The following is a 22,837-nucleotide window of genomic DNA, read 5'->3' as shown; positions in this document are numbered from 1 at the left end:
CATTTACCTAATAAGACTGTGGGTCTTTCTGGACTTGCAGAAAATTGTTCTTGAAACCTGAAAAGAAAATAATACTCTAGTTAGTACACGTAATACAGCACCACCACCACCAAGTATGCTACAGCAACACAGGCAACTTACAGTATAAACGCGTTCCACTTGCAGCACTTTGATGCTCTTCTGCTCCCCTCCACGTTCATTTTAGCTGTATGTGAAGAAGGAGAAGTTCCTTGCCATGAATACCATCCCTAGGACAATAACTCTGACAGAATAGGAGTCACCAATGTTACTGTTTGTATTACTCATTTTGGCTCTGCAAAGGAAAGAAGATAGAGAGGGACCATAGGTAAAAAGAAGAATATACTGTTGTGTTCTTTGCCCCTTTCCAGAATTTCCCAAAACAGTGATACAAGATGTGTCAGGTAACAGGTTACAAAGGTCCAGACACAAAACACAAAGGAATAAAAGCAAAATTCACATGCAAAAACTTAACTTACCAGCATTTCAGTATCACTCAGGGTGTTCGCGTAACATTTTGGTACGTATCAGTCTTCCAGAAGTAAGCTGTTGAAGAGACTTGACCGTTCCAGGTTGTGGTCAGGAGAAAGAAATTCCTGTTTTCTTGAAGAGCTCCTGATGTGCACAGATGAGCTCCCACACAGTAAGACGCAGGTGCCTGCTCTGCTTTCACGAAACTAGTTCTCGTAGCAGCCCACAGCAGGTCTTTGCCTTGAACAAAGCCGTGTCTGCTATTGAACGCCTACTCACTTCTAATATATGTTGATTGTCAATTAACTGTTTCAGAAAACAGGATAAAAGCAGTGATTTTACCAGGAAATTGTTGTATGAAGTTATGCAAAAACCATCAAATACTTGGATAGTCATCTTTCACACATCAATAAAGTACCTGGATTCAGCACGGTACTTGATTCCATTCACAATAATTGTAGACTACTACTGTTACAAGTTGTTGTTTCCAATATTGCATAATCTTCTCTAGAGCACGGTACCTGTACACATAACGTCGAAGGGGAAAGGTGTAGTCTTAGACATCTGGCTGAATGCTGAATTCCACCAATTCCTTGTTTTTTCCGTTATGTTACCCTGTTATTACGTGAGATAATTGCCTGGGCTGAGGTAACATCTCACGTTCTGGCTACAGTAACGCATCAATCACCGGAGGAGACAAGCTTGTACGACAGCAGATGTAAGGAGTGGATTGTTCTGCAGCTGAAGAGTAGACGTATGACATACCACAAGTTCCAAATCTCTAACCTAAACAGATGCGTTTCCAATATAGTCCTGTAAAGCCGACTGTTCGTATCTGTGCTCCCTACACAATAAAGACAACTTACACATTGTGCAGTTACAGAAGACAAAGAACTGCCTTTTAGGCGTGTATAGCAAGAAAGATGTTATTGAGCCAAACGTCGTAATGAAAATTCTTAGGTCGTTATCCAGGGGAAAAGAGCCCTTGTTTTGAGAGTTTTTAAATCTTAACAAGAGATTGAGAATGACAAGGTATACAGAGACACTTCAATCTGTATAGTGGGAATAGTATCTGCGTAACTGAATCAAGAGATATGGATAAGATTACACCACACCAGAAGATCATAAATGGAAAGAAAACGATACAGTTTAACTCATTAACTCAAAGATGCCTTTGTCGAATTACAGGGCTACTTGTACAATATATTAATTTATTCAGAGCAGTCTCATGATATTGTCCTCAGTTATACGACTTATAACTTACTTTTTTACAAGACAGGTTGCACAGGACTTACATTCTATTTCAGATTAGTAACGGCAAATACCTATTTCTGAGGCAGATGCAGTGTGCCAGGACAGGAAAAACCAGATACACAGCACGGCCCCTTTCCGCAACTGCAATGAAACTTCGTCACTGTTAGGAGGGTCAGGCACTGGAACAGGTTTTGCACTCTCCACCCTTGGAGGTTTTCAAGACCAGACTGGACAAAGCCCTGAGAAACCTGGTCTGACCCCAGAGCTGACCATGCTTTGAGCAGGTTAGACTAGAGACCTCCTGAGGTCCCTTCCATCCTGAATTATTCTTGAAGTATGCCTTGAAATATAAGCACATATTAATAATCTGCTTAATGACTTCTCTTTCCCCACATAAAAAGCAACACTGAAAACAATACATCTAAATTGTTAGATAAGGAAAAAAAAGGCAAAAAAACCCCAACCCTTTTATAAATGCAACATAAATGATTGAGACTATGGTCTTCATGACTTCTCTGAAATACTTAGATATCCTTTCCTTTACAAATGTTCTTTCACAAAACGTGGTTTTGAGGATATGTAGAGTAATAACAGTATTATTTGCCTTTAATTTTGACTCAAAACAAATGCACATCATGAGAAAGTTTATCTGACAGTTAGAATTCTTCATACATAAAAGATATAACTGTTGAATTTCCATCCAAATGATTTTGGACAGTGTGTCAAATACCTGCTGAATACTATGAGTGGCGTATGTATCGGGAATATTTCTAAAACTAGAGTAATTTCTTTGTATAGTATTCCTTTTCTGACTTGTACACCAATGCAGTGCCTTAGCAAATTTGCAATCACATTTTCTCACATCAAGTACGGTAGTGTTAGACTGACAGAAGATGACAAGTGATTCCCCTAGCATTGCCAAAAGTTGGATAATACTATGACTGAATTCTTTTTAAATTAACTACTACCACTGTAAGCAATACTAACTCTGAACTCAACATATAGATTTAAGACATAGGAAAATGGGACTGCATCCACTAGCAGAAAGTAGCTTACATTTTCTAGACACGGGTGGAATTTGAACAGCCTGAACTACCAGTACCAAGTAACATCGGCAACCGAACAACATTAACTTTGTTTCACAAAGCTCTCATCATTCGAAGGGTGCAAGATACTGATCAAAGGAATGAAAAGATTATATTTAACTTTGCCAATCCTTCTGCTAATTCAATTTCTTCTGGTACTCCACCAAAGTAAAACAATGCTTGTCTGCTTGAAAAGTCAACCCTTCTTCCACCCAAACCCAATGTCATAATCAAAACAAAAGATGATCTTATTCGCTCTGGCTTCTATTTGCTGAAACAAAACCAATGAAATTGTTTTCCTGTTCAGTGACCACAAATGAAATATTTTGCATTTGAGCATCAGTAAGAAAAGTAGAAGAAATTCAGAGTTTGGGAAAAACAAAACAAAACCACCCAAACAAAAACCGCCAACCCTGCTGGAGAATACAGGTATTTCTTCTCTTTAGGAGGAGCCACTGAGGAGGGTTAAGCTCACATTTGAGCGATGAAGCTCCGATTCCTACTCTAGAAACTTATGCCAAATGGAACACCGTCAAGAGAAAGTGACCCCATACAGAGCACACTGCACGCCTGGTCATCTGGCTTGTCCCCTCAAGCGGCAAATTCACTTCTCTTCAAACAGAGGAGGAACCGGAATGAGCATTGCTGCCTCTCACCCAAGTCTCTGACTGCTGCCAGCGGGGAGAGAAGGGACACTGTTCCCCAGTGTGGGGTATGAGCTGATCCTGGTTTGTTTGCTGTTGTTTTGTAAACAGGCCAAAATTGCTTGTCAAATTTCATGTGAATCCACAGTTTTATGATGACTCAAACACACATTTCCTAGTCCTTCCCCCACTGAAGTAATTCAGCGTTAGCGTAACTATTGGAGTTGCTGTTATCAGTGGCCAAGTGCAAATACAGATCAGACTGATAACAGCCTCAAACAATTGCCTTCCTGTTCCTAGATGTTCTGCACACTCATCTAAAATAACAAAATTCATTCTTTAAATGTGTGTAATCTAATTTGATGAGTGAAGGACAATTACAGTTACCCAAGAAAAATACTTCGCATTGCTGAAACATCCTGATGAGTAAAAGGATATCTGAAGCCACATACAGTACTGCTCGTTACTTAAATTCCAAAAGCTAAGGTATCCAGGGTGTCTTGGCCCTTAAAAATAGGGATAAATAGTTAATAAACTATTTTTTGAGATAAAAGGCTCAACATTTTGAAGCTGTTTCCTTGGGGGAGAACCATCAGGCAAAGGGGTTTTGGCCATTAGCTACATCTTCATGAGTTTCTCAACTGACTACTCTTTGCTTCTTTGTCTCTGAAAGACATCAGGAACTGAACAGAATTTGGTCAACAGGTAAAAGGTGAATCAATGGAGTATATTTTGATTTCTCACAATGAAAATGAATTGATAATTGTTTTCTGTAAAACAGTCAGAGAGATGCTAGAAAAAAACACTTAAAAAATCTTAGGAATTAAACGACTGTAGAAACATATTTCAATTCTTTTCACAGGTATGTGAGCACTGCGAGATAATCAGTCTCCGTTGCCTTCTAAAGCATAAGGCCTGAGGTCAAGTGATTCCAGCATCTGATAAATATTACTATTTCATAAAAGCTATACCACGCTGAAGAAATTATTTCATTTTGAAAAAGATAATTGACTACTTAAGTAAAATGATACTATGGAGGATAAGCCATTATTAGCTTTCAGCGCCACTTCCAGCACTTATTATGGTGCGAAAAAATTTATTTTTAAAAGAAGAACCTAACCTTCAGAAGTTTTTGTTTTGTTTTAAATCCCTCCTCTCATTTTGACTTACCTTCAAAAGACAACTTGAGACCTAACGTGGGCACAGTAATTTCACTCAGTAATTTTGTTTTCCTTGAGGGAAGAAAGAATGGTCTTCTCTCCTCAAAGGCAAAACAATTTTAACTTTTTTCCTCTGAAATCCATAGAGTATAGGAATTGCAAAGTGAAGGAACATTTCTCTACATCTGTGAATGAAGTAAAATGACAACTTGCCTGGGAATGAGGAAAGAAACCACCAAGGATTATTTATTTATTTATATAAAGCTTTCCACACTCCAAGTCTCCTGGTACGAACGGGAAGTTAGATAAATTGTAGTCACTCCGGATTTGCCACAAAGTGTTTTAGTTTTGTAACGCGACATAGATTTAGTTGAACAAAACTCCTGTCAAAAACTGTAGATTTTCTGTGTGGTTTTTTTTTTTAAAAAGCATAGACTAAAGTATAGTTGAAGTTTGCTCCTCACAGAAAGCCTGACGGATATGCTCAATTCATCATGGACACAACCAAAGAAAAAAAAGCTTGAAAACTGGAAGTGGACTTAGCACTACATGTGAATGCTGAAACCGTTCATTCTTCCACAGAAAGAATAATGTAGCAATTATGCATAACCACTTCTATCTGCACGTGAGACACAACTGCCACGCACAAGTTTTTTTGACAGAGGTTGGAGTAAGTGCAGTATTTGCAAATAGCACTTTGCTATTTAGATCATTTCACTAAGTCCTGCATAAACCTCCATTTAGCGCTGAACTCTGCCATCCAAGCAAGCCACGCGTGCCAGGGAAGCAAAACACTGGGTATCAAGAATGGTTTTGTTGGTCAAAAAAGAGAAGGGGGGAGGAAAGGATTATTCTCGCATCCCACTGCAAAGTCAGGTATGTTAGCTGTTAGAACCCGAGGCAAACCAACCTCACAAGAGTCCATAAAAGCTGTAACATAACCTACAGCTGTCACAATGAGAGAAGAAATTATGACAATTAATGCGCCATTAGGCCAAACTCAAGAAGTACTGCCACCTTAACGTGGCGATCAGAAAACTGCTGCTATTGCCACTTGAAAACAATGGCTCCTTCTCACCCGGACCGGTGGCCTCTGACCGCAGGCGGCCCCTTGCCGGCAGGGAGGGGATGCACGCCAGCACTCAGCGTATTTCTGCCGCCCCTTTGGGGGGTCTGTGTGGTTTCGGCTGTGATTCTACAGTTAATAACGATCAGGTCCAACACTTGGAAGCGCCGGGCAGCAAGTGAAAAATCACAGGTGAGCGAGCTACTGCTCAACTAAAAGCCCTTGCTTTTTTGCTGAAACCACAGCAGGAGAACTTGGCAGAGCAACAAATATTACTGATAGACTCAACATACACCAAAGATTCTACCTGAATTACCTACTGACTGAATCAAGGCTTTAAACCATTTTAAGTACAGCAAACTTCTAATAAAAAATAATAGGTGCTCCAAGGAAAATAATAAAAATAAACTCTCATCTCAGAACACACACTATATAGACCTAAGCTATGTAACAGTACCACAGATGTCCTTTCCAGTAGTACTTACAAATACTTCTTTCTCTTGAAGAAATCACTAGTTACAAGGTATTTAAAAAGAATACGAGACCTACAGGAAAACATTTGCCTGAAGTATGAGAAGTTATAACGAGATCCTACTATTCAGTTTAGTAAAAAAAAAAAAGGTGAATATTTACCTTGTAAAATTCATACCTTCTGGAAACAGGACTGTAAGTGCCAACCCATCAGCTTTCCACACCTCCACATAATGTATCGCATATCAGATTATCAGAGCAACTGTTAGCAATATATATTTTTTTTTTTTCTTGGAGGGCACCTTTCTACAGCATCGGAGATGCCTTCGTGGACATTAGCTTTTCCCCAAATCTTTAGCAAATGAATCTGGTGCTTCCTGACTATGGACTCTGAACTGGGCCCTTTTTGTTTCCAATAATCCCTTGATAAAAGGCAGGGTTATGTGCAATAAGAACAAATGTACACTAGCTCAGACTGGATATAAAAGGCAAAATGCTTTAGAAGTTTTAAAACTATTTTCATTTTGTCTCTATATCTTTATGATTCTATATATTTGCCATATTCAACTGTAGAATGATAAAAAAAAAAGAGCTCGAAGCTATGAATTTCTCTGTGGAAATCTACACTGCCTATATTGTCTGGTGCTGATAAGCAGAGATTGGATATTAGTATCTCGGATTCCCTTTTAAATTTAACTCCAAGTTGCTTCAAAGCATTAGGAAGCTGTCGCAGCGTTTCTGTATAATTCTTTATTCATTTGCAAACAGCACATCATCCTGTTTGTGTTATGAGAGCTCCCAAGATGTAGACTGCTACAAAGATGCACTGAGATATAAAGAAAACAAGGAATACACTTCCTTCTTGCCTACCCATAGGGTAATATATCTTGGATGTTACTTGAGTTCCAGTCTGAAAGCCTGACCAAAGTCCCCGGTTGGGGGGGGTTATCAAAAACTTAGAAACACTGGTTCGCTTGTATACAACCTGCCCCATCATATGTGCTGATGGTTAGTCTAAATTTCCTTCCCCTCTTCAGACTAGCCAGAAGAATCATCTACTCTTGGGGTTTTTTTAGCCCTTACTGAATCATCCTATCTACACACTGAAGAGGAGTGAAGGATTTCTTCTTCATTGCCAGTGTGCATTATGCCACTGAAATTGTACCTCTTCTCTTCTCGACATACCTGAGACAAAATTACTAAGGACGAATAAAGAACGAAGCACCTGTCCCAAGGAAGGCACGCTATAAGCAGATGTTGCCGAAACGGGCAGAGCGTGGGTACAGAGGTGGAATTCATCGCTGTTTGTTAATCTGTGCCTCTTCCCCACAACAAGCACTGTACAGGTTGAATTGTCACAGAATCCAAATTAAGACACCTGAACATGTAGATGATGAACAAGGAGGAAAAGGGGGCACTTTGATAAGGTCAGCTTCTACTGATAGAGGAATATCTTCCCTGTACAAGAGCCACTATGCAAAACAGACTTAGCTGAAGGGACAAAGGGGACAGGACACATGGTAACCCGGGGGGGAAGAACAACTACCAAGATCCTAACCTTCAGTGGCCCAAAAGTCACGTACTTAACTTCCCGCTTACTGTGTAACTGTTGGAAGCGACACGTTCCCATGGTATTTCCTTTGCTGCACAGCCCACTCCCTGGGGATCGGCACAGTCTCTTGCCTGGCATCAAGCACATTTGCCTCTAACCCAGGAAAGCCTTGCCTGGTCGGCTCCTGGAGTTCCACCATTTGTCCCGTGTGACCCGATTATAGCTTTGATCGAACAGCCAAAGCAGCCATCTGCAAAGTACTCAAGGCTTCAGCAAAAGGCATCTTTGATTTCTTTTCAGTGCCTTAAATGTGCTTGTAAAGTCACCTTGAGCACACAAAGATGACTTCTGTTTCTCTTGTTGATGAGCTTTCAGATGATCTGATTAGAAAGTGTTTGATACTGGGCTGCGCTGCCACTGGGAGGAATGATATTCTTTCGCCTCTGTTCTTTCTGGCTTCTTCTAGATTCTGTTATCGAATGGAAGTTTTTAACTTATCTTAGTGTGCTTCTGCGGCCTTTTTGTCATGAAACAGAAAAAAAAAAATCTAATGATTTCTGATCCAAACACCCCAGGCTGTTAGATAAATGAAATATCCTGAAAACAATTATTTCTCATTTGTCAGCAAAGCAGTCCTTCCTCCCCATCTGGGCGTGCTGTTCTGACTGCCCTTTTTCCCTGGCCAGTACATCTGAGTGGCAAGCTCCCCGTTTGCTACGGCCTCAGACAGCAGGGCTTTAGTCAACTTTTTTTAATGCCACATCTTTAATACACTACGGAAAATGTTTCTGAGAATACGCTTCTAAGGAGAAATTCAGTGCGTTCTTGGTTGTTCCACAGCAACAAAGAAATGAGGGGGTGGAAAAAAAAAAAAATCACTATCACAAGGCAGGCAGTTTCTGAATTACACCTCAGTATAACATTAATAGAGCTCTGCCAAACTCATTATGAAATGAGATAAAAAGGAACTGAAGTGATTTTTTGCCTTTATGTGGCACCACATAACTGAAATGGACAAAGGTCCAAATGTACCAGATGAATCTTGAATGATTACATTTAAAAATAATCAGAAGAATTACAACCACTTCTCTCTGCTCTGCTAGAGGATGGGCAATACATTTTATTTGCGTATATGAACTATTCTTCAGACTCCCTTGTGCTTCTTCCTGCCTTTGAGCTGCCACTAGTTCCATGCTTGATTAGCTACGACGTTCCTTTCAGCAGCTCCAGCTCCAGAGAGGCGGGAAACAGCAGAGACACGGAATTATTCTAGAGCATGACCAGAAACTCAGCAATGCATACTGCAGCGGCAGAGAGAGGGAGGAGAAAGGAGAGGTCTTTTACTGAGCCAAGTCAATACTCAACTAAAAAGGAAAAAGCTCTCTGTTGCCTGCAAGTTGGGAAACTAAGAAATGAATACTCAGGAAAATTTATTTCCCTCTGGTATTATATCCCTGCTATTCAGTGTGCTGGGAAATAACAAAAGGAAGGGAGAAGTAGAATAGCTCGGATTAGACCCCCTTGAAAAATATGGCCTACAGATTTAGAAGCATCACAGCAGAACCAAACATTCAACATGCTTCTGCCCTTTAAGGATGGGCAAAGCAAAAAGTGATCACAGAGATGTAACTAACTATACATGAAAAAACAGGATTGCAGTTCTCAAAACTGATATCCTTGGAACTAATAGGGAATAGCCCCCTCTTACACTTATCTAATCTCGCTAACACTACCTTAAACTGAAACAGGAAAAACGCTGTTGCTTGTGTCTTAATGGATGATACCACCTCCCCCATTTCATTTTTTATATTTTACGTACAACCTTTTTCCACCATAATTTCTGATTTGCAAGTTAATCTAGATTTATGCAAATCTAGGTTAACAAAAATTTGGTATCAGCCACAAATTTCAGTAAGCACTATGACACGTGGAAAAAAGTAACCCAGGCAGCTGAGAAGCCAACCAACTCTGGCATCGATAACAGGATCGGGGGAAAAGGAAGGAGGAAGAGGAGAAAGAATGGAGGCACGTTACAGACGTTAACATGTATGGAAATGGCACAAAAATCTATCATGACTTAACTCAAAGGATCTGGCTGGACAATAACTCCTTTTTTAAACAAAGTATATCTCACCTGGACTTTATTAAAACGTTTGATATAGGACTGTCTAAGAACAGACAATTAGTAAAGCTAAATAAGAGATGTGTAGGAAATTGTACTGCACTGAAAGAATAGATCATGTGCAGTACAGAGAACGATTATAAGCAAAGCTCTTCCTTCTCGGCATTAATATTCTTCAGTGTTTGTGTGTTAATGAAATTTCTAATGAAACAAAATCTGCAGGCACTGTTAAGACAAAGGGCGATCAGAACAACTATGGCAAGAACTGGGTAACCTTGAGGACTGTAGCAATACTAAGACCATTGATTCAGGCGAACAGCGTTATGAAATGCCAAGTCATGTGTTCCTAGTACCATGCAAAGAAACTTCTACCGAAAGCTAGAACCCACTGCTGGAAAATGAGTGAGGAAGGGAAAGACCTTGCTGTACTGTTTTTTTTACCTGTGAAAGGTACGCAGCTGTGAAGAAAGGCAAAGGTGGCTCTTGGAAAAAGGGCAGGATTAATGCTAGAGCGTAACACAGATTTCATCTGGGATACTGTTTCTGGTGCTAGTTATTCCTAAGGAATAGCATTAGCTAGTTCTGCATTTCTCTTAACATACTCTCATATCAGAAAGCTAAAAGAGACTGGCATATTTGGTTTCATGAAATGAAGCCTATGATAAACTCTGACCGCTGTTTTTAAATATATTATGAAGGTCCCAGCACGGCTGGGGAAGACATTGAACTAAAAAAAAAAACCAACTGTTGAGACAAGCAGCGAGTATAATTTCATGCCTTCATAGCCATGAAAACACTTGGGGTAGAATTTAGAGAATTTCTAACCATCACAAGAGGGCAGTGGTGAAACGGACGTCCAACGGGATCAGCAGGGCAAGAAACCAGGCTAACTTTTAGCATGCAGCTTAACCAGTTTAAGGAAGTGATTACGCCTTGAGTACTTGCACTGAACGACTCGGAAGGTCACTTTCAATCTTATTCGCTCTCCCTATCTCCCTACCAGCATTTTTGTCTGAAGCGATTCCTAAAGATTAGACAGACTCAGGTTTTTTTACCTGAACGGAGTGACATAGATAAAGAGCAAGAATTTTCTAAAGCAGCATGAAAGTGTTTCAAAACACAGTTCAAATATTACTTCTATCCACATTCTACTGGCCTTTGCTACTGCAATGAGAGACAGGCTAGCTACATACAGTATCCCAATTTAAATCCATTTTACTTCTGTGATGCTGCAACAGAGCGAACAGATCCACAAAGGAGCGCTCCTACAAGCATCCTAACCGCTACGGTAAATTAAACTCCTACCCTTTCTATGATACAATGAGTACTGTGCTCTTCACACCAAGCACACCACCACTTTCAAGAGCTCAATACCCTGCTTTCCAGGATTTTCTTGAAAGACAGCTGATCTGGCTTCAAACTTCTACTCCAAATCAGATGAAAGGGAAATTTCAACCTAGAGGTCCCACATTCTAAGTCTGAATGAGAACAAGTGCTCTCACTAAAAAGCAGGGACATAATTTAATTTTCAGTTTCACACAATTGGAAAAAAGAGAAATTCCAGGTCCTTGCTACAACAGCAATTAAAAGACACGGGCATAGCAAGCCACATTATTCAGGTTTACAGAGATTTTTATTGAGATAGTTATTCCAGTAGTTTTCTTGCCCATTAAAATCAGCCTACTAGACTGGTAAAAGGCTGCAGGTATGAAATTTTGAATCAAATGCTATCAATAGAAATTCTATGATGAACTGCAAAAGAAAAAACAACCAAGATTTTATCCATTCTCAAAAGAGCAAAGTCCATCATCACATTTGCTGGTTGTGTATTTCAGCATGCAGAAGGGGTAAACTTTAATGATAAAGGCTCAGTTTACTTATTTTATACGTGTAAATTATTTCAGACAGCAGTGTCACAAGTTTACTTCAGGAAAGGATTCTGGCATATCTTTAAATTACACTACAATGAATGAAACCGAGACACAAATTTAAAGTATATTCTTAAATGCTTTCTAGAATAGGAAAAAAACTCAGCTGTACCAAGTTCTTACCAGACCGCATCACAAGCTACTATCATTTTGTACTTCGGGGCACACAGAAATCCCGCATACTCTTTTATAATACAGAAGTTACTTTAAAAATGCACATACTTTTGTGGACCGTATCTTAAAACATGCCATTAATTTCCGTTTTGCTTGCCACATTCAACTTAATACACCCCGGATGAATTACCTACGGTTCTCCTGAAAAAGGAAATTTATCTTGAAAGTGCTGATACGATCTTAATTAGAGTGCCAAATAATGCACGCTTACAATATTGTCTTCACAAAAGTGATCATTAATTGTTTTTTCTTTGATGTACTTAGATTCCTTGAAGATTTTTCAGTGAAAAGAGATTTGAAATTTTATTTCACCACGTAAGTTTTAGCTACATAGGAAGCTCGATAGAGACACCAGCTATTAAATCAGTATGTATAACAGACTGCGTTACATGCCTTGAAAGTTTACAGCACAGGGGTTAGAAAAAACCCACAAACCACCTATTTCAAGGACAATTCTAACCTCTTGCCATCATTTATAAATGGAAACAAGCTGGCACGCGGTTCAGCAGTAAAGGAGGATAAAGAACTGATAATAATCCTCGTGCTCCTCACATGAACTCCAACAAGGCATTTGAATGAGACTTTTAAAGCTGTAAATTGTCCATCAAAACACAGAATAACTTTTGCTAATCCTTGTGCCACAAATTACTAATCCATCTGGAAAGCTATTTTTTTGCATAAGAATCTAAATGTCATCAGACAGAAAGACAACTAGGTTAGTAGCATGCTAAAAAAAAGAAAAAAAAAAAAGACAGAAATAAAAACTCTGAAGCAGTTGACCACAGAATAAGTAGGATTTGCAGAAGTACTTACAGCTCTCAATCTCCAGCGTGCAGTTCTGCTCATCCAGCGGATATCTCCGTAGGTCCATCATACACGCAGCTGTTGTTGTAATTCTAGGAAGGGAAGAGAAGAGCTTGTTAATGTGCCTTGTTCCAATCCTTCCTTGATCGCCCAGAGTTGAAAGAAGGAAATGTATTTCTACGTAACTGACGCTCTTGCCTATTTTTACTGAAATACCGTGTCTGCTGCTTACTTGTAACTATATGCTGTTCTAAGAAGGTTATGCCAGTCTGGTGGGCGAGCAGAGAGCTTCCCCTTTACACACCATTATCACAGTACCGTAAGCTTTAATAATCAGCAATCAATTTATCCTAAGAAAATGAAGCATGAATTAGGACAGCAGTATTTCTTTCATTTTATAGCGGAGGACTTCAAGCCAAAAAAGAAACGCTCAAAGAAAGGTGGCACAGGAAATCTAAAGAGGAACAGAGAAAGACACAGACTTCGCTTCCTGGGTTAATACCCTGATCCCTTCATGAAACTTAGTTCTTCTTCCTTCTGTTCAATAGTGCTTTGTAAGTGAAGTATTATTTTATCTTCATGTTAGAAAGCAAACATTTTCAGGACCGTTTTCACAAAACATTTAGACCATATTTGTGCCTCCAGATTTCACCAAACCTACTAACATTAACATGTGTCAAGTGCGCCTTTTAGATGTTGAGAGAAACATCTGTACTCTCAATCAATCTTTTGCTGATAAACTTCATGGAAGAATATGACCCTGAGCTGAATATGAACCAAGGCACAGTTCTCAGCAGCATTTTATTAAATGTGTTCTCATCAAGTCTTCTTAATGTGTAGAAAAAAAATCAACTCTTAATCCCGTCCCCCCCCACCCCGAGCACGTTATGTAACTCTGTAGTAATTAAAAAGTATTGCAATTTGGGAACTGCCAACAGTCAAAATAGTATGTCCTGCACATACTCCACATAGGACCAGGTGCAGATTTAGTGCACAAGCTGAGAGGTTTCTAGCCTTTCTTCTCTCCCCCTCTACCTGGTAAGAGCCCTTCTCCTACAGCTGCCAGAGCCTGGTGATCTACACAGGCTCCTCGGAGTAACAAGGATCTTCTCCTGTGTGTTAGGTACAGCTGGCTGGCCAACTGCATCTGGGGAATCTGCTGCCACACCAGCCGAGAAATGAGAGCATCGCACAGCAGCCAACTGTACGAGCTTCCTTTGAGCTGAAGGCTGACCAAATGATTTAGCTCAGAGCACAAAGTGCAAGATGATGTGGGCGTGCCTGCAGAAGGGGACCCAAGCGGGCAGATGGAGGGCCTACAGCACAGGCAGACACCGTGCCACCCGACAGCACCAGCAGCTACATCCCTCCGGGGCGCTCATGAGAGACTGAGTGACCAACAGTCGTCTTCTCAAAATCCTGTTCCCCTGTATGAGGGTTACTGGCCTTTCATAGTCAATATTTAGACTGTTCAATAAACTCTTTAAAAAACTTCTTTTACATTCTTCAATCTGACAACAAGACAGAGAACTCTTTCATTTGATGGACCTCATTCTTTCTCCTTAAATACCTAGTAAGGGTTCATTAAAAGCAGAAAACTACAATTGCCCGAGAGGCTCAAAATTCACTCAAAATTGACTCCAGCAATCCTTTCCACAAGGCACTTCAGAAACATTGAAGCTATACAATCTTTTCATTAGCATCCTTACTGTCCTCTCTAACAACGCTTTACTGTCATTTCCAGAAAAAAATCCCTGAAAATTTCATCAAAGAAAAGAGAACAGAAGTAGGGGCAAGTTATTCCTTTAAACACTTCGTAAGTCCTACCTCTTTCTTGTCAGTCTAGGCAAGATCCCTTCATGTTACATTTGACCATTCGTATGTATCGGGCTCTCAGAGACAAGGAACACCTTTGGGCACCAAGTTCTTTCTTCAGTCACTACATGGGTACTCACAGAATAGCTTTCGAAAACATATTGTTTTCAATCAGTGTGGGTGACCGCAGATGCTTCAAAAGCAAGCTTCCTGGGGTGGGCAAAGGCGGGCGAAAAGAATCCTTTGGCTCCCCTCAACGGGAGTCTTCCAGCTTTCAACAAAACCAGACTGCTGAGGAATATATGTTTGTTGATAGCAAATGCAAATGGGGAGCAAGCAGCAGCACATGTTGTTAAAAAAAAAAAACCAAAAAGCAACACCTCCTGGCAGTTCATACTTGGTTCCTTATTTTTAAATTTGGAGGAAAATGAAGAAATTTCCCTGATCCAGTATCAATGCAAGATTGATTATTTCGGAGAAAACTTCAGGAACGGTGTAGCGAGACCACAAAAAAATTACAGCTCATGTTTTTTGTTTGGTTGGGATTGTTGGTGGGGAGGTTTGTTGTTTTGTTTTGTTTAATACCCTCAGTATTTCCATATCCACGTGTATGTTATAGTCATAGTTTTAGAAGAATTTCAGTAGTTCACAGAGGAAGAGGCAGGAGCACAGACTTAAGCCAAGGTTTAAGCGCACAAAAGAATCGTGGTAAATACTAACCTATTGGACTACTACGTTTCCTAATACCTTTCTCTGCACTAAACACATTCTTCCTACCAGAGCCTATTAGGCCAGGGGCTTCAACGTGGAGACAAAACCACACCTGTGCCATCCTCAGCAAAGCGCCCGTTCATACTGAGGGTGGAGCTGAGCACTCACAATTCTCGCCTCTCTTCAGTAGGATTTTTGGGTGCAACAGACGCCACAAAAGGGGCCAAAGACTGCAGCCAGCTAGGATAAAAGCTCTGGAGGGAACGTTATCAAATCATTAAAAGACACAGTGCCTTACCTCATCAGAAAGTAAAGGGGAAAAAAAAGTGGCACAGCAATGAAAATGATTGGTAGAGCAGAGTTTTAATCAAGCCAAAACAGCAGTTTTGAATAATGTATTTAATTCAACTCGCTTGTTCATTCTTATCCGTAATGCAAATCCGCTGAAATAAAATAAGAAGTCTGTCCTTTCCTCTCTTCGTACCTCCCTCGTATTTTTACCCTGACTTTTCTCACATTTATGGTAAAGTAGAAAAAGTTCTTTTTCATCTTCAAAATTATTTAAACAAGAAAACTACCTCCTGATAATTCTTCGTGGTTTGCAATTCACGGGCAATAGCTAAACCAAATTACCAATGCAAGAGCATGCAAGAATTACCGCCTTAGAAGACTTTTAAGTCAAGACACACGACCTATACCTTTTCAGACAGAGGAAGGAACAGCAGTTCATTATAGCAGTTAGGGATGCTTGAAGCAGGGATAAAGCCTCTTCCCCAGAGCAGAGCTACTTCAATTTTCATAAAGGGATTAAAAATACAGCCTGGACTAGTGCACAAAATTTAACATTGTATTTTGCATAATGTAACCTTGAGAACAAACAACGAAAAGGTGAAAGCTTTTCAAAAACAGTACTGTGACTCAACGCATTACAGACATTAGGGATGATAACAGAATAACAGTACTCTCGGAGAAACACCGTATGAAATGAAGCGCATTACAGAACTGTCTCATACGCTAACATTTTCATCTGCTGTTAAAGAAAGAGAAATCTTGAGATATTTTATTTTACGATTCCTAACAATGCAAACGAGTCTTCAGCTTCCTCTTTTATGATCTATATTTTGAATGTAGACTGATTATGGAGCACGAAAAAAAAGCAGCAAACCCTGAAGCCCTAAACTGACTAAATAAAGTATTATGAAGTAGACCTAAAGAAAACTTCATGTGTCAAAACAAGCATAGCTAGAGTGCAAAGAAACCTGCACCACAACTAACTTGCAGGGAAAGTAAAGTCTGCTGTCAGTAATTCAAAATAATTCAGATAAACTATTATTTCTGAGAAAGCTGAAAATCTGCCCTTGTCTCCAAACCTTTGGGGAGGTTCTAGGATTCAAATAAGAGCTGGAAATTGGCACTGCTCCTTTCACAGGCCAAAGTTGAAGGCCAGAAAGAACTTCTTTAAAACACTTCCAAACTTAAAGTGATGCAGAAAATAATACCCGTAACAAATACTCTCCCAGCATGGCTAATAGTTCTTATTTTCAGTGCTATGTAGGGGACAGTTTTTCAAAATCCCATAGATTTTGCTCTTCTGACAAGTTCGAGTGGGATTTGAAATTCAAAATAGCAACTTAAATAGTTCGGACATCACCAGTGAAGAAAGAAACGGCACTGAAAGACAGGAGAGCAATGCTCATGATACGTGGAGATGGACAGAATCCAGTTCCCTCTCGGAGATGCAGTGGCTCTGCAAAGCTATGGGGAATAAGCAGCAACAGAAACTTATCTCTGCCCTAGAAGGAAGCAGCCCTGACCTGTAATTACAGGATTACAGACACAACAGAAATGATGAGCAAGAAGGTGACAATTTCAGATAGCTCCTCTGAGTAGAGTGGTAGTAGGAGAACTATGAAACGCTCTCTTAACTCTAGCACTGACAGATCGTGATCCTATTGAGTCAGAGACAGAGCTGGAGCCCAGGAAAATACAAAGTCTGATTCTTTCTTTAAACGTATGCACATACATCCTATCGAAAGCAGTGCGAGATTCGGCTTCAGATTTGCGTATCTGAAGGCAGACTGACTCCTCATTATCAATATCAAGAGCAATCCAAAGAGCTTGCAAGGATACCACGCTCTATAATAGACTGCATCTCTTTATCACGGACTTCATAAAAATCCTCTGCACACGCTGACTGGGAGTCACAAACTCTCTGACTTAGTTACTGAAACCACGTACTGCAGCTAAACCCACTGTTCACTGCTGCTTCTTGGAAGCAGCCCTCTGCGCGACAGTTGGAAACATCGGTGGCGGCAGCAGTCAGCAGAACCAATTTCAAATACGTGGAAATCTGGGAACAAAACTGTAATGGGATAAATCTGTCTCCTGAACAATAATATTGGATTTAGACATATGTGTCAAGGTTGTTAGACATACTAACAGATCTACTTTTAAATTAAAGTAGATTTATTGCTAATTATAGAGTTCACAGAATTCTTCCTCCTTCTGCTTATTCACACAAAAGATAAGCTTCCCTGGTGTGATCACAGGTTAAGAATTGGCTTTAGCAAAGGACAAACAATAGAGACATTTCCACAAGTCCATCATTAAATCTGAACGTTCAGCTACTGACTGCTATCATCTTTCAACTGTAAACTCCATACAGAGTTTCTCAGTGCAGTTTTACAGGAAGAAAAATAGCAATTGTTTTATTGATGCCGATGTCTCCGTTTGAGATTAAATGATATGCTCAGGCCACCCAGAATCTGCAATATGCTCTCTTCTAATACCACTTCTCAACATTTCACGAGTATTCCAACCTAAGTTCCAACTTAGCTCTGCCCTGCTGAAGGATAGCTTGTTGTGCCACCTGCATGCCAGCTGGGAAGAGTCATGGAAAACTGGAGAACTTGGGTGTTATTTCATGGTAAAGGAATTCTGACTCAGAAGAATCAGACTTTTGCTGCAGATTTCCATGGAATGATGCCTAATTTTCTGCTATATCTTTCCACATGCAGCTCTCTAAATTCTTCTTGAAATCAGATAGCATTGCCTACTATCCTGTCACTGAGACCAGAACTCAGCCATGACATCATGCTCACAATTTAAATCCCTGCAAAAAGCACACATCACTGCAGTAAAACCTTCTGGTACAATAACCTCAGCTTTAGACTGAAGTTATTCAAGCCCTTCTCTGAAGTAGTATGTGCTCCTCTAGAAGATAACACCATACAACACAATGCAGCAGCTATGGCAGAGAGCTCACAGGAGCACTTCATAATTTTAATATTTTATCACTGCGAAATGTACCGTTGTCTTTCAGCCTTCAGTTCACTTCTCCCTTTCAAAAGAAATAAAAATAAATAAAAGGGAGAATGCTAAAACACTACAGGACTTACAGAACAAGGGAACAATATGAGCATGACGGCCGAGTGACTCAGTATGTAACAAATAACCTTGGAATACACAGCTAGTGCATCTCCTCCGCTGATACAGAGTTGATAGTCCTTTTGGTTTATGACTATCACCGGAAAACTGAAAGTTTTACTTTCCAGTATTTTGCAAAACATGTTCCTTATTCTGGTTATGAAAACTGCATGTCTGTTTCACGCAGATAATGTCAGCACTGAAATAAAAAGTGCATTATTTCAGCTTTTTTTCCTCTTAAAAATTTATATTGCTACCACCCAAGACATGTTGCATACTACAAATAAATCATATATACAAAACATCTTTAAACCAGTTGTGTCCTCTTCAACAGGAAAAGAAGTTTATCATTCATAAATTTCTGAGAGAAAATTGTATAACTCAATGCCTTTCAGAACATATAAAACACCTTTCTCACAACCTTTCGGGGGGGTGTTCTGGTAATTCAACTTTATATACGTGAGAGTATAAGAAGACTAAAATTTATTGTATTCCCTTTAAAAATAGCTAACTTACAATTCTGATATCACATTACACTTAATACAGACTCTCTTAAACTATGGAAGAGAGCTAGAACTTTCTAAGGAGACACACAGATTTGGTGGCTTTTTTAATCAGTTCTCAGTGCCTAAAATAACTGGTGCTTAGTTCTAGCGAATATGTTGGACTGTAAACATATGCTACGTTAACTTTTTTTTATTCCAGGATGATAAAGATACAATGTTTAATTAAATAATGGAAGAACTAGGGAAAAAAGGGAGTATCTTCTCCACAAATTATGTGCTGCTTCAAGGCACAAATTGTGCAGATAATACTGCGGCTAGAAACACAGAAATAAGGAAGTACGGATTATCATAGGTAAAATAGCATGAAGCTGGCCCACAGGCTACCTTTTTATGCCTTAAGAGAGTAACAACTGCAGTTGTAACAACTACCACCCTGTAGTGCAACGCTTGTCTTTGGAAGAAGACTGTCTTGTTTCCCTCAGGAGCCCGCGTCTGAACGTTAAATCACGCGGGTCTCGGAAAATCGTGTGTAACCCTCTCCTCCCCACCCCTGAAACGTCGGCAGTAGTCGGCCTCGAGGCAGCTCCTCGCGGAAGCCACCCTCGGGGCAGCGGAAGCCACCCTCGGGGCAGATGGCGGTGACACAGCCTGCGGCTCCTGCGCCTTCCCGTTAGCCAAGAGCTTGGGCTCCGGACGATGAGCGCACGCAGAAACTGCATTCGCTTCTTCGCTGCGTTCCTAACCCTTCCCTCCCACGGCAGAGTCAATCCTGGAAAATCCTCCCTTCTCACAAAATGCCACCAAGTACATTACCAATTACTTGCCTATTCAGGGAGACATCGGAGTGGAAGGTATTCTCGCCGTTCTGGAGAAAGGAAGTCCTACCCAAGTTAAAAATTAATGTGAAAGCCAAAACAGTCTTCAGCAGAAAAGGCACATTCAGTTTTATGATTGCGGCTTATTTAGTAATTCTTACAGAAGAAGTAAGATAAGAGCCCAAAGCTCCTATTCCTCTGGCTTTTGTGAGTCAGAATAAGAAGGCTCATTCTCCACAGGGAAATGTCAATAAAAATAATAAATTTAAGTAGATTCTTCATAAGCAGAATTACTCTCAGATCCAAAAAGGTGGGAAAAAAGTCAGTAAAACCCCTCTAGTGCAGACCTGAAATTAGTAAGTTTCTTTCAAGATCCTTTACAACAAAGCAGTAGCCCATAAAACTCCAACCCTCATGAAATTCTGAGACAAAAGTAAAATGAACTCTCCCTGTCCGAAAGCAGGAGTCACACTTTAAAAGCAATCAAACAGGGAGACAGTCAGAATGAAGGGAAACTGCGTAAAGCACAGCAGAACAACAGACACAGGTCATTACTTATGAATTCAATTATGATTAGAAATTTTCATCCACGTGGGCTGGAACGCAAGGGTAGTCGCGCTGCCTATGGGATCGTAGGGTTTCAATCAGACCATTTACTTTCTATGCTTTTCCCCCCCTTTTATCTACTATACACCTTTCTAATTCTAGCAAAAAAAGCTCACCAACATATGACTTCTTTCCTCGTCACTCCTCTCTAACAGAACTTCACCACTTCTAGGAATGAAGTACTTAATCACCTTCTCTCAATTTCTTCTTCTACTCCCTGTCTATAGACAACCTGACGTTGCCCAAACGCATCAGAAACTTTTTCAGGAGCACGTCAAAGCGACTGGTACAACCAACCGTGGGTGATTTGCTTACCGTGAAAGAGAATGGGTACGGGAAAAAATCCTCTGAGCAGATCTGCGGCCGCAGCACTGTGTGCAACACGGTGCCTTTGAGTAACCACTGCTGTCCAGGCTATTTCTAGTGCCCCATTTATGCAAACCTTCCAGACAGCACCGCTCTAGGCCACCTCTATCTATGACCAAGTTTTAAATGAATTTAGAGTCTTTTCTTTTTCCTGTTCTGCCTTTACTGATGACAAAGATGTTCTCCCATTCCTTTCTTCCTGAATAGGTCTAAAAAACAAACTGCCATTCACCAGACGCTCAGATTCAGAAGACGGAGCACGCGGAGCGATCCCCAAAACCGAGAGCCACAGAGCTCCTGTGGGAGCACAGGGGAGCTCGTCCTGACCAGTTCGACCCACCGCAGCAGTAACCTCACCTGCTGCAGCCGCAGCGCGCCCTGCGTACTCTTGCAAACTGCAGCCCCTTACCTCTGGTAACAGAGGCCTCTCTCATTCTCAACCCGAGAGAGGTCAGCCACTTTGTACAGCCAGCTGTACAAAATCAAAAATACTTCTTTTTATTTCTGATGAGAGCTGAAAGCGCAGGCAGTAGCTAAGCACGTCAGAAAGGCCTTCACGTTGATGTAGCCAAAATCTCCGCTGTCCCCACCCTCCCTCTCTCCTCACGCTTCTTCTAAGCTTAACACAATGCAGCAAACAAAAAAGAGAACAAAAAACTGCCCCTTTTTGTATTACTATTGAACAAGCTGATTAAATCTACTGTAATCATTCAGTACAATAAACCAAATATGCTTGTAATTGACTATTGTCATAAGATCAGTATCACTTGCTTTGCAAATAAACATTTCAGCTTCGCTCTGGTATTTAGGGAACAGTAAGAGACACATATCCAAATAGGTAATTCCACCCTTCTGACATCCTTTCAAATATCACTGTAATAGCAACTGTCAATAAAGAGAGCATACAAACTAATAACAGAGATGATCTTAAAGCTCCAAAGCATCTGAAGTACTGCCCTCAGACTTTATGCCTGCTATGCTAACATATTAACGCTACCGTTGGCTAGATAAGCACGTTGATCCTAACGTATAATTTCACTTTGAATTTTCCTGAATGACCGTTATTTGTAGTTAGCAGGTAGTAATGCGTCACCCCCCTGCGGCAGTAAGGCTGGGGTGAAGTCCATGTGACAGATCACAAAGTCCACGACAGATTCTGCAGGGCTCAGAAATGCATCCATCACTGCTACTGGTAAAACAAAAAGTAAAGGGATATTATATTTCAGAGAGGTTGAGACTGTCCATGCTGCCATTAATCTCGTATCTACAATGTCAGCGCGTGCAGTACTAACTGCAGGCGTGTTTGAGTATCCTCACCTCACCAGCATCTCCAGGGGCTGGGTACAACGTTTGAAAAATAAACAAACAAGTAAAATTACACCTGTAATGAGAATCCTGCTTCCACCCTCTCTCCTGCCCCTCGCTTTTGACTGTAAGCTTCGTGATTTGGTTATTTTCAAAAACACATCTTTCAGGGCTCCAATTCAACCCAAAGACAAAGGAAAACGGGAACCCTGTTTTTCAGTACTCCTTGGAAGTACCTGTCTTGCTCTATACAGTGGCTCTCAAATTATATGAAAGCAGGATTTAAAAAGAAGAAAATAAAAATACCTTTGAAACATTTAGAGCAATTCAATCAAGTTCACAACTGAGCAGCCATATCAAAACAACTACTGATTTCATTTTGTGTTCGTATGCATCATGAATGACAAGCAACACAAATACATTCACACACAAATATATACATAACAACATAAATAGTACATGCTCCTTAATCGTCCTTCCTTGATGCATCCTGCTTCCAATCTGTAGGGCTTCTCCCTGCACTTGTATTTTCCTTTTT

At 40.3% G+C, this 22,837-nt stretch overlaps 1 protein-coding gene across 7 annotated transcripts in view; it reads right to left on the bottom strand.

The window, feature by feature from the left end:
- The window catches only part of GABRB2 (gamma-aminobutyric acid type A receptor subunit beta2), a 175,277-nt gene that overhangs the window by 65,705 nt on the left and 86,735 nt on the right, over positions 1-22,837 (bottom strand). For all 7 annotated transcript variants that reach the window (XM_087760067.1, XM_087760063.1, XM_087760068.1 and 4 more), the window contains one exon: positions 12,759-12,841. In XM_087760067.1, the coding sequence (XP_087616193.1) occupies positions 12,759-12,841 (83 nt within the window). The remainder of the gene's footprint in view (positions 1-12,758; positions 12,842-22,837) is intronic.

This window comes from Nipponia nippon, unplaced genomic scaffold (genome assembly GCF_047370975.1).
Source record: "Nipponia nippon isolate SJK-2023a ecotype South Korea unplaced genomic scaffold, ASM4737097v1 scaffold_21, whole genome shotgun sequence".
Classification (NCBI taxonomy): Eukaryota; Metazoa; Chordata; class Aves; order Pelecaniformes; family Threskiornithidae; genus Nipponia; species Nipponia nippon.
The sequence above is the reverse complement of the archived record's forward strand: the minus strand, read 5'-3'. Positions and strand labels throughout refer to the sequence as shown.